General features: G+C 36.0%; 1 protein-coding gene across 7 annotated transcripts in view; it reads right to left on the bottom strand.

The window, feature by feature from the left end:
• The window catches only part of SDCCAG8 (SHH signaling and ciliogenesis regulator SDCCAG8), a 112285-nt gene that overhangs the window by 22243 nt on the left and 68389 nt on the right, over positions 1–21653 (bottom strand). The window contains exon 17 of one of the 7 annotated variants that reach the window (XM_050315198.1): positions 19958–20858. The exons of the other annotated variants lie outside the window; for them this stretch is intronic. Coding sequence (XP_050171155.1) covers positions 20825–20858 — 34 coding nt within the window. The 3' untranslated portion in view covers positions 19958–20824. Of the gene's footprint in view, positions 1–19957; positions 20859–21653 lie in introns of those variants that run through there. 7 annotated transcript variants of the gene reach the window in all.

Here is a 21653-nt window from a genome sequence, read left to right on the forward strand (position 1 = left end):
TCTCCCCTCCAACTCCCCCCTCCACACCACAAAAGAGAGAGCAAATAATTATTTTACATGTAACCAATTAAACTGCATTTAAAGAGGACGGGGATTATTTAGCTGTAGATATTTTAAAAATATAGATTGTTGCAGAAGGTCATTTGTCTCTCAGTCATTTGGAAAATACAGAGAAACAAAACAAAGAAATGAAAGGCACATAGGCAAAATGATCGCTGTATTTGAATTATTTAAATGACTGCCATTCAGACCTTATGCCCGAAGATTTATTTCCCACATTAGTGTGCCACTGAAGAAGGGACTGAATTTGCTCTCTGCTTTTGTCAGAGGTGAATCAGACAAGCAGACTAGGAAACTATAATACACCAAACCATGCTTTGTTAAGCAAGCAGAGTGAGTCTGTATGCTAATGACTCTGCAGGAATACACTGACACACTGATTTTTTTGGTGTGATGAGCAAAGATTACTGACACTGTTGAAATCCTGGTTGCACTGGCATGCAGGCATCCAGGTTGTCTCTTCAGAATCCAGACGCCAGGAAGACAGTCTGCAAAAATAATTTTTTCTGTGGTGAGTTATAATTTCACCATTTATGGCATAATGGACTAAAACAGAAAAAAAATACACTTTGGAGCTTGAAATTAAAAAGAAAAAAAGATCTCGAACATTATAAATAAGTGCTCCTATAAAACTCCCATTGACCACTCTGTGATGAATAACCATCTCAGTTAACGAAGGACAGGCAGAAATGTGAATGTGTAAGGACAAATGGCACAATTTTGCAATTCTGCCTGCTGAGGATTTGCAGCACCTTTTGTTCAGAAATGCTATTTCCTTGTTGAACTTTTCCTGCATCAGTAAAATAAGACATCAAAGAGATAAAAGATAACAGTCCTACCTCAAATGCTGCTCACATGTATCGTGCGATTATCTGAGCAGAGAGAAGCAGTAATAAGGAAGCACATGTCTATGTTCTAGCATTTTTCAAAAAGAAAGGAAACTAGACGTATTTGCTCCAAATAGTCTCCCTGCATCAAGTCTCCATTGCAATGAGCACAGAATGTTCCTCTGTCTTTTCACAAAAACAGTTTTCCTTACAATATGGGAATGCTAGAATGTTTGTGTTCAACCAGATAGTATACAAATTGTTTTCCCCCTCAGCTATTTAATAGTTAGAGTTCCTAAACAAATGACAGGGAGTTTGTGTCTGACCGTCATAGAAAGAGAAGACCAGTGGTGAGGCTTTGGTTGAAATAATTTTTGAGGACATAATACTAGGTATCCAAGCTGTTTATTTACGGCTAGTACTTTCCTTTCACCCAGTACTCTGTCTCAAGGCTATTTCAAATTTCATCAAAATTGCTTTGAATAATTTTATAAAAAAACAAAATTAAAAAGCCACTTTCTCCTCCTATAATTACATTTTTCCTCTTTTCATCAAGAGAAAGATGACAGAAGTTCAAAACACACTTGAAACTCAAAATGTAAAATGTGGGAATGTATTCAATGATGTAGCAATTTAGCTCAGTTTAAATTTGATAAGGCTTGATTTACCAGCTATAATAAATAAAGAACTGTATAGAGGTTGTTCACAGTAACAAGAAATGTTTATAAATACTACAGATTAAGATTTCCGTTAGTTCTATGCATAATATTCAAAAGTTGCAAACTATGAAATTATGTCAATATATATATAATAAAATCAACAAACCCCCTCCCAAATCTCTTGAATTAATCCCTTTCAAAACTTGTGTGTTTTGCCCAGAAGGCAAAACAGTTCCTGATCAGTAATCAAGTTTTCATTTCAGGTGTTAATGCTCAAGCTTGGTCCACTTGCCCCAGTCTCAGAGGACTCTGGAGGGTGAGAGAGAAAATAGTTTCCAATTATCTGATTGCAAATATTCACTTCTTTTATTTTCCTAGATGGGGGGGTGTGTGTGTGTTTTTGCACTTTCGTAAAAGATTCTCAATAACTCAATAGCACTTAGCTGACAAATGCCTGTTTTATCCATTGTGTTGCTTTGGATTGCAAAGCAATAATCAATCCATCATGTTGCCTTCGGAACTGATCAGGTCAAAACCAATTGTCTATGACCACATTTGGTACGTCTCTGAACATCAGCTATGACTGAAGTTCCAGAAGAGGGTGTGCTTGGAGAGCTGTCACACCGGCTCTCACCCCACCCCAGTCCCTCACCATCAATGTCCAGTACTGCCTTCCCTTCAAGAAGAGCCTGTAAAAACATCAGAAACAGAATTTCAGAAACAGAAGGCCTGGCCAGCAGAGGTCTTTTGCACATGTGAAACATGGATTTGATTAAGCACTTCAGAATTTAAATTTACTGTTTAGGGAAAAAGTATGGTCCTTGATTTGGTTATGAGAGAGAAAATGAACTTTGTATATGGGCTATGTCTTCTTGTCCAAGAACAGGTGAATAAAAGAGACCATGTGTGAAGTCTTTGCCAAGACCTGCTGCAATGACTACCGTAGAAATAATGCAAATGCTGCACACTTTCTTATTGTTTACAGGCTAAGAAAATAAAGAAATACATAGTTTATTCTCTTGACAAGCAATGGAAAATTCTGAAGGTGCAGTGTACGTCAAAAGCTCTCCCTTGACCCCAGAGTGTAACTGCACTGCTGCTCACACAGGCCCACCCTGGACCACTTTAGAACAGGTTGAGTCTGATAAAGACTCCACTATCATATCTTGGTCAGATCTTTTGGGGTTTGTTTGGGTGGGTTTTCTTGGGAGGTGGGGAGTAGAGTTCAAATTTTTTAAAAAAAAGACAGTTACTACTATATGGAACAATAATGATTATAAAAATAGGTTTAAAGGTTCTTGCATTCACATTCTAGATAACCTGATATGTTTGATATAATAACTGTAAAACATTTACCTGGTTTGTAACTTGCATAAGCAGCAGAATTTCTACAGTAATTTATAGAAATAACAGAATGCTTTTCCTCTTTTGAGACAAAGAGAAAAGGGGAATTGAAAGGAAAACCCCTTCAATTTGAAGAGGTCTTCATGAGAAAGTGGGGATATTAGCAAGGGAATTAATTTCTTCCTTCATAACCAAATGAATGCCTTTAGACATCCATTATCAAAATAGAAAACACAGAACCACTACACTGAAAAAAACCCCACTACATTGTCACTTCGTACTAGCATTTTTAATTTTGCATCTCCTGTTTTAGGATAAATTGTAGTTCTGGATGGTGACTTCATGTACTTGATTTTAAGAATACTGTAAGCAAATATACCTTACAGGGACAATAAGTAACCAATGAGGTATATGAAAGATTTCAATCAACATTTTGAGAAGTTTCACGGTAAGCAAATTACTCTAATGTAATCAGTTGTTATTAATCTAACTCTTAGGTATTACTCAATCATATTTTTATAATGAGAGTGATTCCTCTGAATTGTCCAGGAACTTACTTTGCTCAGTGCATTAAACAATCCCAAGTAGTAAGCTTTTTCCTCCCTCCTCTTTTTTTTTTTTTTTAAGAAGCCCAACAAGTTTGGTTTCACTTGCATATTCTAAAGCTTGTCTTTCAACTGAAAAGAACATTTATAGATTGAATATGAGAAAACAAAGACATTCCAAAAATGTCCAAGATGCTCTGCAGTACTTAAGTTCCAAGTAAGTGCCACCTCTGGAGCCATTTTTTGGGCTCTTAAATTTTGCCCTCCTCATCTGACACACACAGATCATGGAAGTATTCAGCCTCCATGTTGCAGTTCGTAACATACAAAGTGAACACGAACAATCCCTGATGAACTATCACTTATTCAATAATGACGTACATTTTACCATAGGCAATTACTGTCACCTATTACTGCAACCTGCATTTGTATTTTTTTCTACAGCTTTGTAGCATTCTGATTTCTGAAATTTTACTTGCAGTCTGATGTCTCTGCCACCACAGCACGGTCATAATCAAAATTAATAAGCCACGATAGTCTTCTAAAATTAAACTCTGATATGAAAGGTACACTTGAACATTTGGGGATCTCTCTTCAGATGCTGACAGGGAGACAAGTGAGCGGATGTAGAGAGAATCTGGATATATGGTTCACATATGGGCCCAACAAGAGCAATCTCTTCATATAAAGACACTATTTCTCATGCTAAGTCTACCTTGTTTTCTAATATCAGCTGAAAGGAATGTTGGAATCTGGGACAGTTTTCCGCATCAGAGTCTGCTATTTAACCGCCTGATGTCAGAATTATTGTCTCTTTTCACAGAACCTCTGTAGTTTGGGGTTGTTTTTTTCTGTTGTTTTCAGAGGTTTTTATGGGGTGGGCTGTTTATTTAAGACTATCAATGCTACCAATGCTTTGGAAATCTTATTCTTCTTGTTTATCCTTCCCCTCAACTGATAAAGGAGTTTTTTTTTTTTTTTTTTTTTTTGCAGTGTTGCATTAGAACCATGAGACTACCACTGATGCAAGTCTTTCAAAAGAAATTTGGTATTGCCAAATATTGAATGTTTTTGAGTACAAGTCCATCATCTGAGTCTAGATCCAAAAACACAGGTCTCAGGCACAATGCTACAGTAGTTGTCATTTAGGGGCTTCCTTTTGTACAGCACAGAATCCAATATGCCAGCACAAGACAAAAGCACTGAGTAGGAAGAAGACAAAAACAAATCTTGGTTGCTAAGTTAGCCTGTCATGTATTAAACCTTTGTGTGAAGCCACACACCATATGACCCAAAGGCTCAGAAAGCTACAGTTTAGTTAAAAAAAACCCAAAAAACCCAAAAAAACCCAAAAGTACAGAATGAAGGAAATGCTTTGAAAGAAGGTAGGACTTGTACCATTGCTCATTGTGAGGAAATCTTTTCCATGTACCTGAAATACAAAAACCTTGCTCAGACAGGTTTGAATGAAAAATGCCAACATTTGTTAATGACTACCACTCATAACATGGAATCATTTCACAGCTTTATCTAATCTAATATGACATTAGAAAAAGATTGGTAGGGCATTATTTCCACACAACACAGAGATGACCTGGAACCAGCAATGTCACGATCTGTAGCGCAGTTTGGGTAAAAGTGAAACACAGTGCTTGGAGAAAAGCTGCCATAGTTCAAAACAAAGTGCTGAGAAGTCTCTGTTAGCTGCCAGAACTCAAAGCATTCATAGGATCAGGAAATGACCAGAACTCATGTTTTAAGGATTTAAATAGCTGAGGAAAACCTCCAAGCTGTGCAACCCTAAGGAACATCACTGACTGAGAAAAAAAGCTTTGGAATAGAACAAAATGTGTGAACGTGCAAGAGGTGATGTCCAAGTTTACCTTAACTTAGGAAGAGTCCTCAGATAAGGAGGCTGAACACAAAAGTTGCCTCTTAAGGCTGCAAAATTATTTTGCAGTTAAGTCATTACAGCAACAAAGGGGTTTAATAGTTTGCAGCTACCTACGAGTCACAGGGTTCACAGACCGATCTTCATTTAGCTCCCCATGACCAAAAGAAAAAATTTTTTAAATTCAGGGACCTAATTAGGACGATAAATGGAAGAAATCCAAGACCATCACACTTGACAATAACAACCTATGTGTTTACATCCAGACTCTTTTGTAGCATATTGTAGGGAGAAAACTAAGTAAACTGAACAAAGTACTCTACCTTACCTAGCTGAGTTCTGAACTTGGTTCCAACTTTTGAAGGAGTCCAGGCCTTTTGAGGGAACTCAGCCAGCAATTCAGGCAAAGACTTCTTCAAAAGAGAAAAGAGGCTTGATTTTTTTTCCTTTTTTTTTTTTTCAGTCCTCCTCTTTTCTTCTTAAATAAAAGCAACATCTCCGATTTGTGAGCACAGAATTTTGAAAGGAAGGGAGAGAACACCATTACAAATGGAAAGCAAAGCTTTCCGTTTATGAATCTACTAATTCATCCATGAAATATCCAGGTTGCCTTCATCATCATTTCCAAAACACCACATTATATAAGGCAACAATGGAATACTAGGCTGGTCTGTTTCCCATATTTTAAGTTGGCTCAGCTGGAAAGAAAATACAGGCTATTGCCCCAGGATGAGTGAATAATTTAACTCAAATGCAATTTTGCACAAAATTACTTTCACAACTGGAAAAAAGAAGGCAAAAAAAAGCATGGCTAGTCAGACTCCTTGTTAGACATAAGAATTTGATTTTTTTTTCCCCCCTACCTAAACTAGAATATTTCATGAAGTTCAGTTCACAGTGTTACTGTTAAATAAGCAAGGTATAAATCTTGACATCGAAACACAAAGCTTTACGATGCTAAGAGGGGAACTGCCTCTACACAAAGTGTCAAGTACAAAACTTAAGCATTACATCTCAGACAGTCCTGCATTGGCCTGGTTGAAATCTCTGCTCAGGAGTAAAATTTATGCTGAAGTAGGTGCAAGACAAAAATCCCCAAATTGTAGACCGATACTTAGAAGAGGTCTGTTGCATGTGGAACTGGTTTTGATCTTTAGATCATAAACTCCTGGAGGCACAGATCTTCTTTAATTACATGACTACAAAGCACCATGTGTTTCCATTATGCTATTTAAATAATAGATTTAATTTGAATTTACATTTGTTGATGTAAACATTACTGACTGTAGCATTACCCTGCAATCTGATGCAGAAAGTCACTGAAGTATTAGGAAAAAATTCCTTCCCGAAAAGATTACAAAGGAAAGAATCCCCAACTGTGCTATTTGAAAATATGAATAGAAATTAGCTAAATAGAAGAGAATACATTTTAGCGGAACAGGACTTTTAGGATGTTATTTTCACACAAGCAACACTAGCATCTCAAGTAATTCTAATTTTTAATTCTGCTCTACAGTTATCTGCTGTGTTTAAGGGACCAAGCAAATTCAGATGTTTCCAGCAATCAAAGTTCCACTGAAAATGAAAGGAAGTAGCATGGGAAGGATCACTCATTCATCTTGCAACACTGGTTTAACAGAAGTGGAACTGGGGGACTCTGCTAATAAATTTCACTATCAGGACTCTAATCAGTTCTGGTTTTTACCAAAATTAATTTAAACTCTGTCTTTGCATAAATAATCCCTGTTGTTTAAAACTTTGTTTGGGGTTGCTTCTGTACACTGAGGGGGCTCAAATGGAACAGGGTGGTGCTGGGTCCAGAGACAATTCAAAGAAGAACAGTTCAGAGGGAAGGCATCTGAACACAATAATATCTGGTAAGCTTTGCCCATGCACTGTTAATAGAAAAAAAAATCAACCAAATAAACCAAAGCCCTGCATTGTTGTTGAATGAAAGGGATTTTAATTTTGGTTTATGATGAGCTGCAAGCACTTAAAATAGTTGCTATAATTTCTCTGTTTGTGACAACCTAGGCAAAAAGAAGAAAACCAGTTATGTACCATATAGATGGAATGTATTGTTCAGTTTGTCATGTTGCTATTTAAAAAATTATTTTAAACTGTGAGCTTGCTAATGATATCTAGTCAGAATATTTAAACATTAATAATAACAACAACAACTAAGTCTAAAATTTGCCAAAATAGAGGCAGTTGAAAGTGGGAGCACACAGCTAAGATAGAGTGGTAGTAATAATATTCTGTAAAGATTGTACTGGCTTTCAGTTCTGATCATTTAACTCACAAGACAACTGACCAAACAAGTAAATTGCATGAAAAACTTTGAATAAGCAGAGGTTTTTGTTCACTGTGTACATTCAAAACCAAATTTTTTTCAGAAGATCGAGAAAGCTTCAGAACATTTTTGCCAGAAATCATTCCTTCTAAATGTAGAGATGGAATACCTAAAATAAACAGAAAACAGCACCGTAAAAAGTCTTTTTCTTCTGTGTCTTGAAAGCATTTTTTTCTTCCATATTACCTAAAGGATTTTTTTGTCTGGTAGTTTGTGATCCCTCTGACCCATTCTTTCTTTTTTTTTTTGTCCTTACACTAACCTGCAGAAGGAATGAGTGAAAATATGGGGCCTTCTCTCTGATCTGAAAACTGATAGGTAGAAAAATAAAATTCTGGATGTAAGTAAAAAGGTGATGGCCAGACAAAAACAAGTAGGTGTTTGAAGTGCTACATTTGGGGAAAAAAAAATCACCTTACTAGATCCAGATCACCATAAACACTCCCAACAGTGGGAGCACACTCAAAACTAGATGAAGAATCATCAGGAATTCGCATAATCTTGGGGGTTTGATCACATCAACAAATGCACATACTTATGGCAAGGTATTCTGGACTGCAAAAATAAAGTGTAATAAATATATGGGAAAAGCATAATATCGACAGATTTATTAATACTTTGCACATGCCAAAGACAGTAAGTGTTACTTGTTTTGCTCTTGATGTTGTCCACTCCTCTATCCCCAAATCTCAATTGTGCAACCCTGTAAGAGGGTAAAACCCTTTGCAAAAATCTAATTTTCTTTAGCTACTTGCAGTTTTGGAATCACATTTGGAAAAATGCAGTGAATCTGTCAAAATTGCTATGCATGAAGGTACAAGCCTCCCACTTCAATGTACAGTAGCTACCTAAATGACTCTAACAGAGGCCAACCATTTCCAATATGTAGCAACACAAAAGTAAATCTACCCTTTTGAAGGAAAAAAAAAAAAGATTAAGTTTCTTGAAATACTACGTTGGCATGTGCACATGTTCCATCAGATGTGTGGTATACAAAGCTGGATGACCAAGCCATAGACACTATTTTTATAATATAAGGTCAGACACTGATAGGACTTTAAAGAATTATCACAACATATTTACCATAAAAGCAGTTGTTCCAAGATGGTCCTAGTACCTGGATGTTTCCTGCAATAATCTGGTGACCACAAAGAAGTCTATACAACTACTCTTTCAATCAAGCTCAAAAGGAGGCAGACGGAGATGCCTTTATATATGGTGGAGTCTTTGAAGAACTGAGTTTCCTTTAAAAACCAGCAGAGCCCTTCTTCATTAAAACTGATACATGAGGGCACTAGTTCTGGTGCAGTAGCTGTGTTACCAGCTCCTGGATTAGTTACAGAGGACTAAATATCAGCATTCAGTCTCACAGATTATAACATCCTTATTTATATCATGGATCAAAACATAAAAAGTGTTTTGAAATCTTTGAATATATTTCAATTTATTGTCTATAAAGACAGAGGAATTCTTATCCTGTAAATATGGAGGAGTAACTCAGTCTTGATTCTTGCCACAGACTACTGATTTTAAATATATTCCTGAGGAACCACTGTGTAAGCTTTTCACATAGCACTACTTTTCTTAGTAACATTACAAAAGACTGTTTATTTTGATACAGCTTGAAAACAGTCCTGTAAATACAGAAGCAGCTAACAACTTAACATCCTTTTTTCCCCCTTCTCTACCTCAACAGAGAACACTGAAATCAGTATTTTAGTAGTGAACTGCACGAAGTGCTTTTTCCCAGAGGAACTTTATGCTCATAACGTTTAGATCAGTATTATTTTGAGATTATTTCACTGTCCACTAACATTAACTTCACCATCTATTTCTTTCATTGTCAATATGAACATCTAGGTTAGGACAAACATGGCTCTGTTCACCATCGCCTAATGCAATACAAATTTGGAAGCAACAGCCTTTGAGAATTAACTTCCACAGAACATAGAACTATACCAAATACATATCAAGGTTAACCTAGAAACAGCTTCCAAGATTCTCCTACAACAGACTTAAAAGGATTTGCCAGCCATAATCTTCCTCTGAGATGGACCACATAGAACACAATAGCATGGTGAAACGAAAATATATCCAAGATGTAGTGGTCAAAGCCTTTCTCTTATAGAAGTGCCATAGGGTTTTTCTAACACTTCAGCAGAATAGAGGACTTTTTTCAAAACGGTTTTGCCTGAAAGACTCTCAAATATTGTACGTTGCACAGTACTCAATTTATTCAAGGCAGGCAGACCTTACTGTCATCTGGATCTTCTGTTCCAGAAAACCTGGAATTTCAAACACAAGCCTTGGGTAACTAACCATCAATCCATTTTAAAACAACAAACTCAATGAAGATGACTGTACTCAGTTTTAATATATACTGTTACATGTCAATCAGAAATGCAAAGAGTTAAAGGAGGGTGTAATGACTGTTGCCCCATTGTGATCATTATGGTGTCTTTACATTTCAGAGACAGTGTCATATACAAAAATGATGGATTTAATTTCCAAGTTGTATTATCTTACATAATTATATACTCCTTATAAAATGAGCAAAGAACCAATACCTTGGTCAGATAGTTCAACAGGGCACTATGACAAATAATTGCCTGCTACAACTACCCTTTTTGACAAGAAGTTTGAACTTCATGTTCTAGTCGAATTCAGTGGCTTCTACTTTTGTTATTCACTATCAATTTCTCTGCACCCAGCAATGTCAAGAGGTGAACAATTAAATTATTCAGAATACACCATGAACGTAAGAGTGACCCTATATTATATCTTCATTTTTTCCCTTTGATCATCCCTTTATTTGACTGCATTTCAGTAAATTATCCATGTAGTTTTTATTTTGACAGCTCTCTTTACAGCAGTAAAACAAAATGTGTGCATTGCAAATGGCAAAGATTCAAATTTCAGCTATGTTTATCCAAAATAGCACTGAACTGCTTCTGTACTTATGCTATACTGCCTACAGCCTTACGGAAGGGGAGACAGATGGGATGAATTTAGCAGGGAAACAGCTGTGGCTTGAAGAAGAGACAAGCAAAAGTTTTGCTATCAGGCTTCATTATGTATCAAGGTACCAGTAAAATGTGTATCCGAGAGGCAGCCAAAAAAGTGTTTTTCATTTGACTAGTGATAATTACCTTTTCTCAACAGCTGACAATGTTCTAAGCAGCATTAAATAGGTATAATAATTAAGCAATAAGACAGGCAGTGCCTTGCTGGGGATTATTGCTCGCCTCGGGTGTGTTGCGAGGCACAAGGCTGAAGGGTGAGTGACTTCAGCCACCCGAGAAATGTAATAATCCCTCAGAAATGCACTGCCTGGAGTGTCTTCTTGCCATTAAAAATGGAAATTTGAAAAGGACAAAATGTTAGACACATTTCCTGTGGATTTTATTGACATGGGTTAACATTACAGAAAGCCCTTTCCCATGGAAACCTATGCCTCTGCTCAGCTTGTTTGTGCATTTTATTCATACAACTTGAGAAGCCCAAGTATTTGCATCATCTAACACACGCATGACAAGACACAGAAGATTGCATCACCCTTCACAATAGTTAAAGTCAAAGTGCTTTTAAGTTACATACTTCCAAACATTTATTCTGTGCATTTATCCATGTTTGGTGTCAATTTACAGATGAGTTTTTTTTAGTTTGGAAACTGTGTGTGTATCTGTCTATCTATCTGTCTATCTATCTGTCTATCTGTCTCTCCACACACCCCTGTATTTTTTAATATATATATATAAAAGGTCAACCACTTGAATGATCCAAGCAATAGACAAAAACCCCAAAACAAACAAAACAACCCAAACCCCACCAAAATCCTGTAAGTTGTTTTTGACTGCATGCAAGTCACATAGCTAAACTAAGGCTATATCCCTGGTAGTGTGGGAAGTGCTAGTGTAGCACTCAAAGAGATTACACCATTTTACATAATCAGAGAAAAGTTTACTGTCATTTCAGCCATGCCACTGAGACAACTTTTGGAAACTGGAGACCTGGAAGTATTTAGCAACCTTGACTTGAATCAAATCAGAATTCTAAAGACCATTCAGTCCCAAGTAATGAGATGTATTTGAGATAAGGATCTATTTCCATACATACAACTAAAAGTGGAATCTGGCTCTCTGAGGTTAAAAAGAACTTAAAAAAAATTAAAAATCTCATTTCCCCTTTCTTTCCCTCCATACATGACCTTACTGTTCACAAAGAACAAGTTGAACACAGAATAATCTTACTGTCCTTTTCCATTTCTTTCGTATTTTCCATCATCGCTACTTTACTTCAGAACCAAACTGAGAAGCCTTGCTGAGAAGCACACACAATGCTGCCTTGAGTACCCTAGAAATATGGATGCTAAGTGGGTTCTACCACACTGTCCTTCCTTGTAGCCACTTCCATAATCTATTTCACTACAACTTGTGCTACTAGCAGTTGAAGAATAACACATTTAAGACCATGTTTCCAGAAACTAGCCCAATGCCTGTTACTATTAGACTACTACCAATCAGCACTATCACAAGGCACAATAAACACTACTACATTTTAGCACTTAATTTTTTTAGGAAGGCATTCTCCTTTGAGTGCACTCAGAAATTGATAATGAATGACTGGAGCTCTGGAAGAAAATGATAGTTTAAGTTAGAAAAGAAATAGGAGAAAGGAAGTTCTATCTTTGTTTTAGAGGACACAACCAGTGGAAAAATAGATTGTCAGTCTCGTAATGCATAAACTAAGTACTTACTAGCTTGAAAGATGGAAAAAACATTATGGGAAAATACCCCACCTTCAAGTGCAACATTGGTTATGGAGCTACTGGCACAAGACACATCACTAAGTGGCTAAACATTTTAAAGATTAAAGGAAAGGTTAGATTTTTATGTGGAAAATGAGAATACCCACAGTTAAATCAAATTCCATAGGAGCAGGTCAGGATCTTGCAGAAGCAATCAAAACACTGAAGTTATCCAGAAAAAGTAGTCTTACAATAACCTTGCAAAACTCTACTCACTTATTAAAAAATAAATTATCATTAGTTTGGGTCTCCTCTTACAACAATAACCTTGAAAGCAGGCAGGTGCATAGGTTTTGTTACAGACCTGGTAAATTTTCATGACATACTTGCAAATCTCTTTAAATGTTATCCATCTGTCTTCATTTTCATTCCCCACTAAATGGGAATGGAAGATTTCAAATAGCCTTAATCTGAAAATCTCAGAGTTATACACAGAGATCAAAACTGGAAGAAAATCTGCTACTGCTTAAAGTAATTTGCCAAAAGGATTAATAGTTAGATTTTACTATTATTGTGAGTTCAGTGAAGGCCCAATAGGAAGATCCCAATTACTGTTAAATACCCCAACTAGATATTTGCTGCTGAACTGCTGCATAGCGGGAGTCTCACAGTGGCTATTTAAAAATGTTTATTTTTTTTTTATATTGTTCTGACACATCACAAGATAACACAGAAATACAGTACATGAAAATGAACTTGAAAAATGCAGATGAAACACAATATGGAAGAAAGAAAAGCAGGTGAGTATAACAGCCAGGCACTTCAACAATTTAATTTTTATACTGGTAGTTTATACTACATCGGAAAGGTTATTACCCTGGGTAATAGAAGAAACCTTTCTTCTGTAGTTCTGGGGACCTTAAATGAACCTGACATAACTTGAATGAAGATGAGTGACATGCTTTTTGGTGCTATTTCTTGCCATTAAACACAGATGGTTTTTATGCACAAGACAGAAAAAGAGCACGTTGACCTTGCTTGCTCAACCTTTTATTTCACATCTCTGGGTGAAGTGGTGAGGAAGACTGGTCCATGACTACTACCATGGACCAGAGATCATACTACCAGGAACTGAAGACAAAGTGCTTCAAAGAAGATGTTTTGGCACTGATGGGATAAATTGGTGGATTAACACAATCACATATCACCACCAGAAGCAACCCCTAATCAAAATTACAACAGTTGCAGATTTGTAGCAAAGCTAGGAGAAAAAAATGGGGTTCCCCTGGAAAACTATGGGTATACTTCTGTCCCATGATGCCCATCTTTTTCAGTGTCAGTGTTATGATCTGCATAGTGCCGTTGAGTTTCTAGATGTATCAAGGAGAGTCTGGGCTGAGCTGTCAAAGACATCACCTTTATCCACCTCCATTTTAGAGGAATCAAGAATGATTCGCTAATGCTAAATTAACATTTAAATTTGAAAACTAACAACTGTGCTGACAACAGAAAGTAACAAGAACAGCCTGGAACCTTATGTTGTGGTGTTTTATGTCACACATATTTCAGGGCTTTTTACATTCCTGGTAGACAAGGACTCAAGCTTACTATTAGTGAGCTGAAGGCTTTGACTCAGTTCTTGATGGCATGAATAAGAACTATCCCCGTTTCTGTTTCGGAGAAGGCAGAATATATCAAAGCTGTAGAGCAGAAGATATTCTCAGAAGTGGATAATTACCAGATTCTTAGCAGAGGGGGGGTTAGTCAGAGTGTTGGTAGCTGTTCAACACAGAAGCAAGCAAACCTGGCTATTTTTCCACATAGCTTTTCTTTGAAACATCAACAGGTACCACTTTCCCAAACATTATTCTCCAGTTTCTAAAAAAATAAAATTGTGGTGGCCAGCAAAGCGAACAGACACTGTCACTTCCCCTCCACACCTTCTTCCTCACATTAACTATATTGCTATGCAGTTAAACCAAATGCAGGATTAAGTAATCCTTAAAGAAGGCAATGCAGATAATTAACAGTCCATTAAGATGACCATAAATGCACAAAGAAGTCTACAATAAATTCTGAAATAAAAAGAATAAATAAGGACATAAAGGTAGATGGAACATGAGAAACTAAAATGTAAGTTAGGTCAAGCAGATTCAGTCACATCTTCGACAGCTCATTCTTTGATAAAGGAAATGCAATAAATCTTACCTACATTAACTTCAGTAAAACATTAAATATCATACCCCATCAGCAATAGTTAACTAAGCTGTTGTTGACAAGTAACTGACTAAAACAAAGCACACAGCCAACAGGAACAACTGAAGGGAAGGAAGAATTCAAAGTGTATTTCTTTGCATTTAAACAGATTTTTGAATATTTTAAATTATGACTCAGCACAAAAAGAAATAGGAGTGGGCTGATAAATTTAAGACGTGTTATCAGCTTAGAGAAGGTCTGGGATGCTGCACAGAAAGAAACAGATGACTCAGACAATTGGAACAGCAGACACAGGATGAAATTTTATAGTACAAAGCCTTACGCTGGGGACTTAATGCATTCGCAGTTCACAGCAAAAATCTCTGCTGAAAACTTGAATTTACTTGTGAGGAAGAGAACCTGGACACACTTCTTGATGCAGCTGTCAAAAAGGCAAATGTGACTGTAGGATTTATTGGTCAAGGAATTTCTACTAAAGATATTAATTGCATATATTCAAATGTCCTCATCCCTGTAAGCAGTTTTGACTGCCCATATTCAGAAACGATCAACAATCAGAACATTGAGGGAGACGAAGAGCTTATTGTAAAACTAACAAAAACAGAAGCCTTCACAGAATCACAGAATATGCAGAGTTGGAAGGGACCCACAGGGATCATTGAGTCCAACTCTTTACTTATAAACAGAAGTATTTGCATTACCAGTACAGATTCTTTTGAAAAAAAGAACCACCTGTCCTAATTTTAGCTCAAAGATAAGTAGGTGCAAACCAAACAGAAATTAATTCAGACCAAAAATAAGAAAAATCCCAATGAGAAGATCAGTGCTGGTGGAAACAGTTGTCCAAATTGGAACAGCAAGGATGATTTTTACAAAGGAGCTCAATACATTCTCAAAGAAATATATATGTACATAAACTATACATATAAGTACATATATTTTATATACACACACTTAGCAACAGGGGAATGCAGTATTCTGTGACCTAGAATACATCTTACAGAACACTATTAAGTTCCCTGAACATCTCTCCGGAACTTAGATGTGATATTTCCCTCTTGTCATTTGCTTCTTAAGGTTATGAACTTACTTGCACACTATTTTGCAGCATTTTCTGGAAACCTTTTATTTCACACTTGGTATACATTTTCATTTTTTCCCACAACTAAGAAAATTTTTGCCTTATGTGTCTACTGTTTAAGTTGTTGGGGAATAAATGTTTAAAAACACTGTTTGGTATCTTAGATAATCTTATATAACATTAACTACTTAGAATGGGAATATTATACATATAAAAGCATAAATAATTGAGGTATTTATATACACACTATATACAGACATCTATTTAAAGTGAGAAGTGGAAAAATAGTTGAACAGATACATAGTAAATAGACAAACAGCGAACTGCAGAGGAGGAGGGAGGGAGAGATTTTTAACAACCAGTTTCTATTCCAGAGCATTTAACAGTGTGCAAACACCCCAACAATAAACAAAAGCCAACTACACTTTCAGACTTTGACAGGATTTTCAACATATATATGTGCATATATGTGTACACATTATCCGTTCATTATTTCCTAATAGCACTTTTCTGGAGTATCCATTTCTCAATGTAAAACATGAGTATTATATAGAAATAAAAAATTAAGTCATAGTGATAACCCCAAATTCTGAACAGAGCTGAGAGTTTTATCTGTCTGAACCGCAATGCTCACACACTGACCAAAAAACCTTTTACAAACTCCTTGCATGAAAAACTATACAAAAAATTATGTCTCAAATTGCTACAGCTATCCGGTTACAACAAAACCACACCAAAGACATGTGGGTGTGAGTAATGATGCTCAGGAAAAAATGAAGCAGAATGGTCTTTACACATTGAGACAATGTGAATATATTTATATCTTTAATATCAAAGATGTTATGGATACTACGTATGTTAATCTCATTTTTAATATACAAATGAATGTATTTTAAATTAAAAAGCCATAATATATTGCATTTTATAATTGCATTTCAAACCAGATGATTGGTCTAGTAAAAATATAGTAACAATTTCCTCATTGTTACTTTAAAAAAATACACTAGTCTATCAGTAGAATAAGGAAGACAATGTATTCAACTGAGAATGAATTGGATTGGAAAAAAAATAAAGGTCTTTCAGGTGGTGACCTAACCTGAGTTCTTCTATCCATCATTATTTCTTGAAAACACACACATGCAAAATACTAGAGCTTTAGACAGAAAATGTAAAATTTCAAATGCAACTTGATTGCTCCAGTTATCAAGAAATAATTTTAATCAATTGTTCTACCAAAGATTTGCCAGGAAATCAAAAGTTTCTATTCAGAAGTGTAATGGTGACAGCAAACTAGCTATTGTGATTTTACATATCAGTTACTTGAAAATGCTGGTGTATTCTCTCTCTCTCTGTCTCAATTCTCACAGATATGTGCTCTCTCATGCTTACATGATCTTGCATACCCTATTACTTAAGAAAAAAACAAAGCAAAAAAATAAATCTAATGGTGGTAAAAAGCCTTTAAAATCCTTGTCAAACTGAATGTTGCATTTTCACTCCTTGAGTGGTCCATTTAAAAATCCATTTTAGCTACTCTTCCAGATAAGCTTATCCATAAGAATCATACATTTCGCCATAGGTAGAAAATAAATATAATTTGTCACACGTTGTGCTATACAGACATTTCTGCACAGTTGCTGCACTGCACTAGAATGTCTGAAGGGGAAGACACCCCAGGTAGTTGGCTGCAGACATATCTCAGCAACATGGCACGTAGTTACAATTTGACACATATAGTCTTTATAAATCCAATGTCTATGAAGTCAAACAAATCTCCTTCTTATTTATAGTAACAGGCGAGAGCAGATCTCTGCCGTCTTGTTACACAGATGGTTGTAACATTTTTATAGTTAACTTACAACCACTGATGCCTAAGGAATAGACACACATCTGCCCCGAACTGCCAGTCCTGTAGGCTCTTCTTTTTTAACTTTAGCTAGCAAAAATACAGTTGAATTACATCTAACAGTGTCACCCCCAAAACCTACCACAGCAAAAAGCCCCATAAAAATCTGCATAAAATGTATTATTACTGTTAAAGTTATACAGATTGAACAGCGATCACACACCTTACAGCAAAAATAACAGTAATACCAACTCTAATCACCAAAACAGAGAAAATTCATGACCCCAAATTTCATATGCTGAACTTAGTTTGAAAAAATGTTTGGAAAAAAACTCATTAGAAGCTTCTAAATATACATTCTATTAAAAAGATTTTAAAAGAGACTTCCACTTCACATTAACTACTGTCCAAATGCTTTTTTTTCTTTACCTGCTTGATAAAAAGTAAAGGCATGGCCAGTTCATCTTGAAAAAATGAAAGAAATTGCTTAGGATTTTCTTCTCCTGCTTGAAGATGCTACTCCATATTTGGTGCATCACCTGGGTCTTTAACAGGAAACATACATAGGAAAGAGCTAAGCTATATTTAATTAAATGCTTCCCATTTTAGACACTGGCTGTCCACAGAAGAAATTCTCAAAATAGCTGACTTAAAATCAAATGCCTGCTTTATGAGAAGAAAAGATGCAGAAAAGCAAAGCCATAACTGAATGTGGTAACTACAGGAGTTAAGTTCAGTGAGAGCTTAAATAGCTTGATGAAATCCTGACCCATGGCAGCTTGGGCAAATAGTACTTATTTACAAATACATTCCAACAGTAATAAGATCTAGGTAGATTCTTGTCTTTTTCTTCTTACTCCCAAATCGAGAGAGAAAAGTGCTTGTGAGAAAGTGGATCTGCATTTACAGAACTGGTCTAACTACAGAGGTGTAAACACATGCCTGGGAATTCAGTTTGAAAACAGATTAAAGAGAGAATGAACCTACTTTATGTGTACAGTTACAAAATTCATTTGGGTTTGAATTTTCCCTCGTCTGGAATCTATTCACTTTACGTGGAGTGGAGCATCAAAAAAAACCCCAAAAGCCAACCTTTTATTTTTGCTTCATATTCTTTTTACTCTTGGCTGGTTCCTATCTTTACAGCTGCCTTACATAAAATTCTGTATTTTCTGCTACCTGCTAATTTCTACTATGAACTCAAGTCTACAGAGTGGGAATTTGAAGAATTTAATAACACAATTTGCTGTGAGGTTGAAAATTTATACAAAAAGACTCTTTGCTACATAACAGACAAGAATTTATTTCTCCAAGATTCAGATCCATGAAGTCACACATGGTGACCACTTCTAGTGACACACAGGTGACCCTATGTCATGCTAATGAATACTTTTGAGATGATCTACTTAGCTAAACAAATCATTGTCTAAAATAAAGTGGATAGCTGCAAAATCCATATCAAAACAATAAAAAAACTAATGCAAAAAACCCATACAGGTATCTAAACAAAGACACTAGAGTGTTGCTAGGTTAACAAACATTAAATGAACATCTTTTCATGAGCTCCACTGCACTCTTAACATGTCACCCTAGTCCTGTAACCTATACATCTTTCAATTCAAGTTTGCCTCAGCAGCATGTGACAGCTGTATCATTTAAGATGGACATCTACTTCTTTTAATGCCATATCTCACTATGTAAAACCCCACTGAAAGGGCTGGAAATTTCCATCACATTGAAAAGGCTGATTCAATATCCTCTTTAATGACTGCAATCTCTTTCTTTAAAACTTTCTTATATAATTTTGGACTGTATTCATTTGCAGCATGTATTTACACAGAAAGATAGGAGAGGCAGCAAAAGAATTATCTTCTTCACTTTCAGGAATGCAACTATTATGATTGGCAAAACACTGTTTTTCTCCAAAAGAAATTCTGACTGATCAATTAGATCTTGCTTCTCCCACAAAATAGTTATATCAGGGTCTGTCATATTCTCCTCGGAGAACACAAGTATTGACAGAGGTTTCTTCTTAAACAAATACCACAATTTCTCATTATTCAAATTCACATGCTGGGTCCCAAGTTTAGCCAAAATCATTTTGATAGAAGAAACTTCCTAAAGAGAGCCAATAACAGCATCTAGAAAATTAGGTAGGAATGCACTTTGTGGGACTGTGTTGCAAAAAGATCAGTTATTTGTAGCTGCATACAATGTGTTAATGTGTTAATAGTAGTTTGCTGTGATTATTAGTATCTAAGTGACGGATGAAAACCTGAGGCTAAATACATTATGATTATTATTATTACTACTATTATTATTATTTGCTGTTCTACTTCTACTGAGTAGCATAGTCAGATCTCTATTTTCAAAAGCAGATGTTTTTATTTGGTGGAAGTCTTTCAACATAAATATAAGGAACTGGGAGATTTATTTGTTGTAGTAGTTATACTTTCTCCTTTTCTTCACCCAGATCTGTAAACTTCATAACTGATTTATAGCATTTGGGAACTGATCCTGAAAATCTATTACAGTTTGCACATGGAAATTAAAATTAGACTACACTGATTTTTTAAAGCAGTTTATTATATCAGTCTTGTCACTTATTACCTGGATTTTAAATTATACAGTGCAAGATCACACTTAAAAATACGTTAAAAGAGCCCTCTCTTAAAATGCTGATAAAGCATACTGTTCATGTTTCAAATAATTGATAATTTCTTCCATATTTACAGATTTTAAAATATTAAATAAGACAAATGCTATTACTGTCCTGTTTTCTTCTTGTTGTCAGCAAAACAGCAGCAGAAGGTAAAGCATTGCCTGCAGCATGACCACTTTGCTTTCAAACCACTTTTCTGCTCTGGATTAATGCTTTAAGTCTTTTCTAGTGTATAATCATTGCTGTTGCAGCAAAGAATAAGCAACATTTTCCAGCAGATCAATTTTATTTGGTTCTGACAGAGGAAAGGTTTTCTCAAAAACTTACAAAGCTGTCTTAAATTCAACTAGATACTAATAATTCAACAGAAGAACAGCTAGGAGGAAAAAAGGAGGGAGATTTTTTTTTCCCCCTTCTGAAAATAACCTTGAGTCCTCATTCCTCCATATGGTAAGAATCCACCACGAGTAAAGAAACCAAAAGGAAGGTGAGATAAAAGGAAAGACTAAATGGTCACACAGCTTAGTGACACAGTTGTAGCATTTTGAATTACTTTGTTCTCCGAGATATAAATGATGATGACAATCCAGGGTTACAGAAGAACAGGATGAGGAACAGACAGAAGTCTGAAAAGGAAGAGGAAAGAAGGGGGTCTGGGCGACTGGAATGGACACATGAAGTGCTTGCAAGGAAGAAGCTTACATAGACAGAGAATAAAGGGATGACAGCAAAAAAAGAAAAAAAATTAAAAATCAATACTTAAAAAAAAATGAGCATAAGGGACTGGCTGCTCCAATGCATGCAAGTTCTGTTCCTATCAGTAGGTCAGTGATCAAAAAAGGAAACAATCTTTCCCAGTAAGGACTGTCCATCCCAAATGAAGTTAAACTGCAGTTTGCCTTTCAGTACTGACAAGATTTAGCCTGGATGACTGGATTTGCAGAGCTGCTGCTCAGCCTCCTCCTTACTTCATCCTCTACCTCCACAAGCATGCTTAAGCTCTCAAGTGCTTGCTATACTTAGTGTAGAGTAGAAAACAGAACAAGAGAGCATAGATGAAGTTTCTGGAACAAAAAGGAAAAGAATCCATAGTGATCTTTGAGGACATCTAATCCATATCACAGCACAAGGGGTTATCAGTCTGGACACTCTGGACAGAACAGTCAATTGATATTGGTGGAAATATTTCAGACTAGTCTTGTTGCAGCTGCTTCCAGCTCTTCCTGAGGAAGTCACTGCTTGTCTGAAAGGCTAGTGGTGCCTGGAAGCTGTTAGTATTTCTCTGGTTACTGAGATCTTCACTAAGATTTGTCTGTTTATGCAAGTTAAATGATGGTAAATCCCAAAAATACAACTATCACATGGCATAATGGAATCCACATCTGTACTCTATGTTCATATCACTGAATAACCTCCTCTGT

Source organism: Myiozetetes cayanensis, unplaced genomic scaffold, assembly GCF_022539395.1.
Source record: "Myiozetetes cayanensis isolate MyiCay16 unplaced genomic scaffold, myiCay2020 scf2-11, whole genome shotgun sequence".
In the NCBI taxonomy this organism is placed as follows: Eukaryota; Metazoa; Chordata; class Aves; order Passeriformes; family Tyrannidae; genus Myiozetetes; species Myiozetetes cayanensis.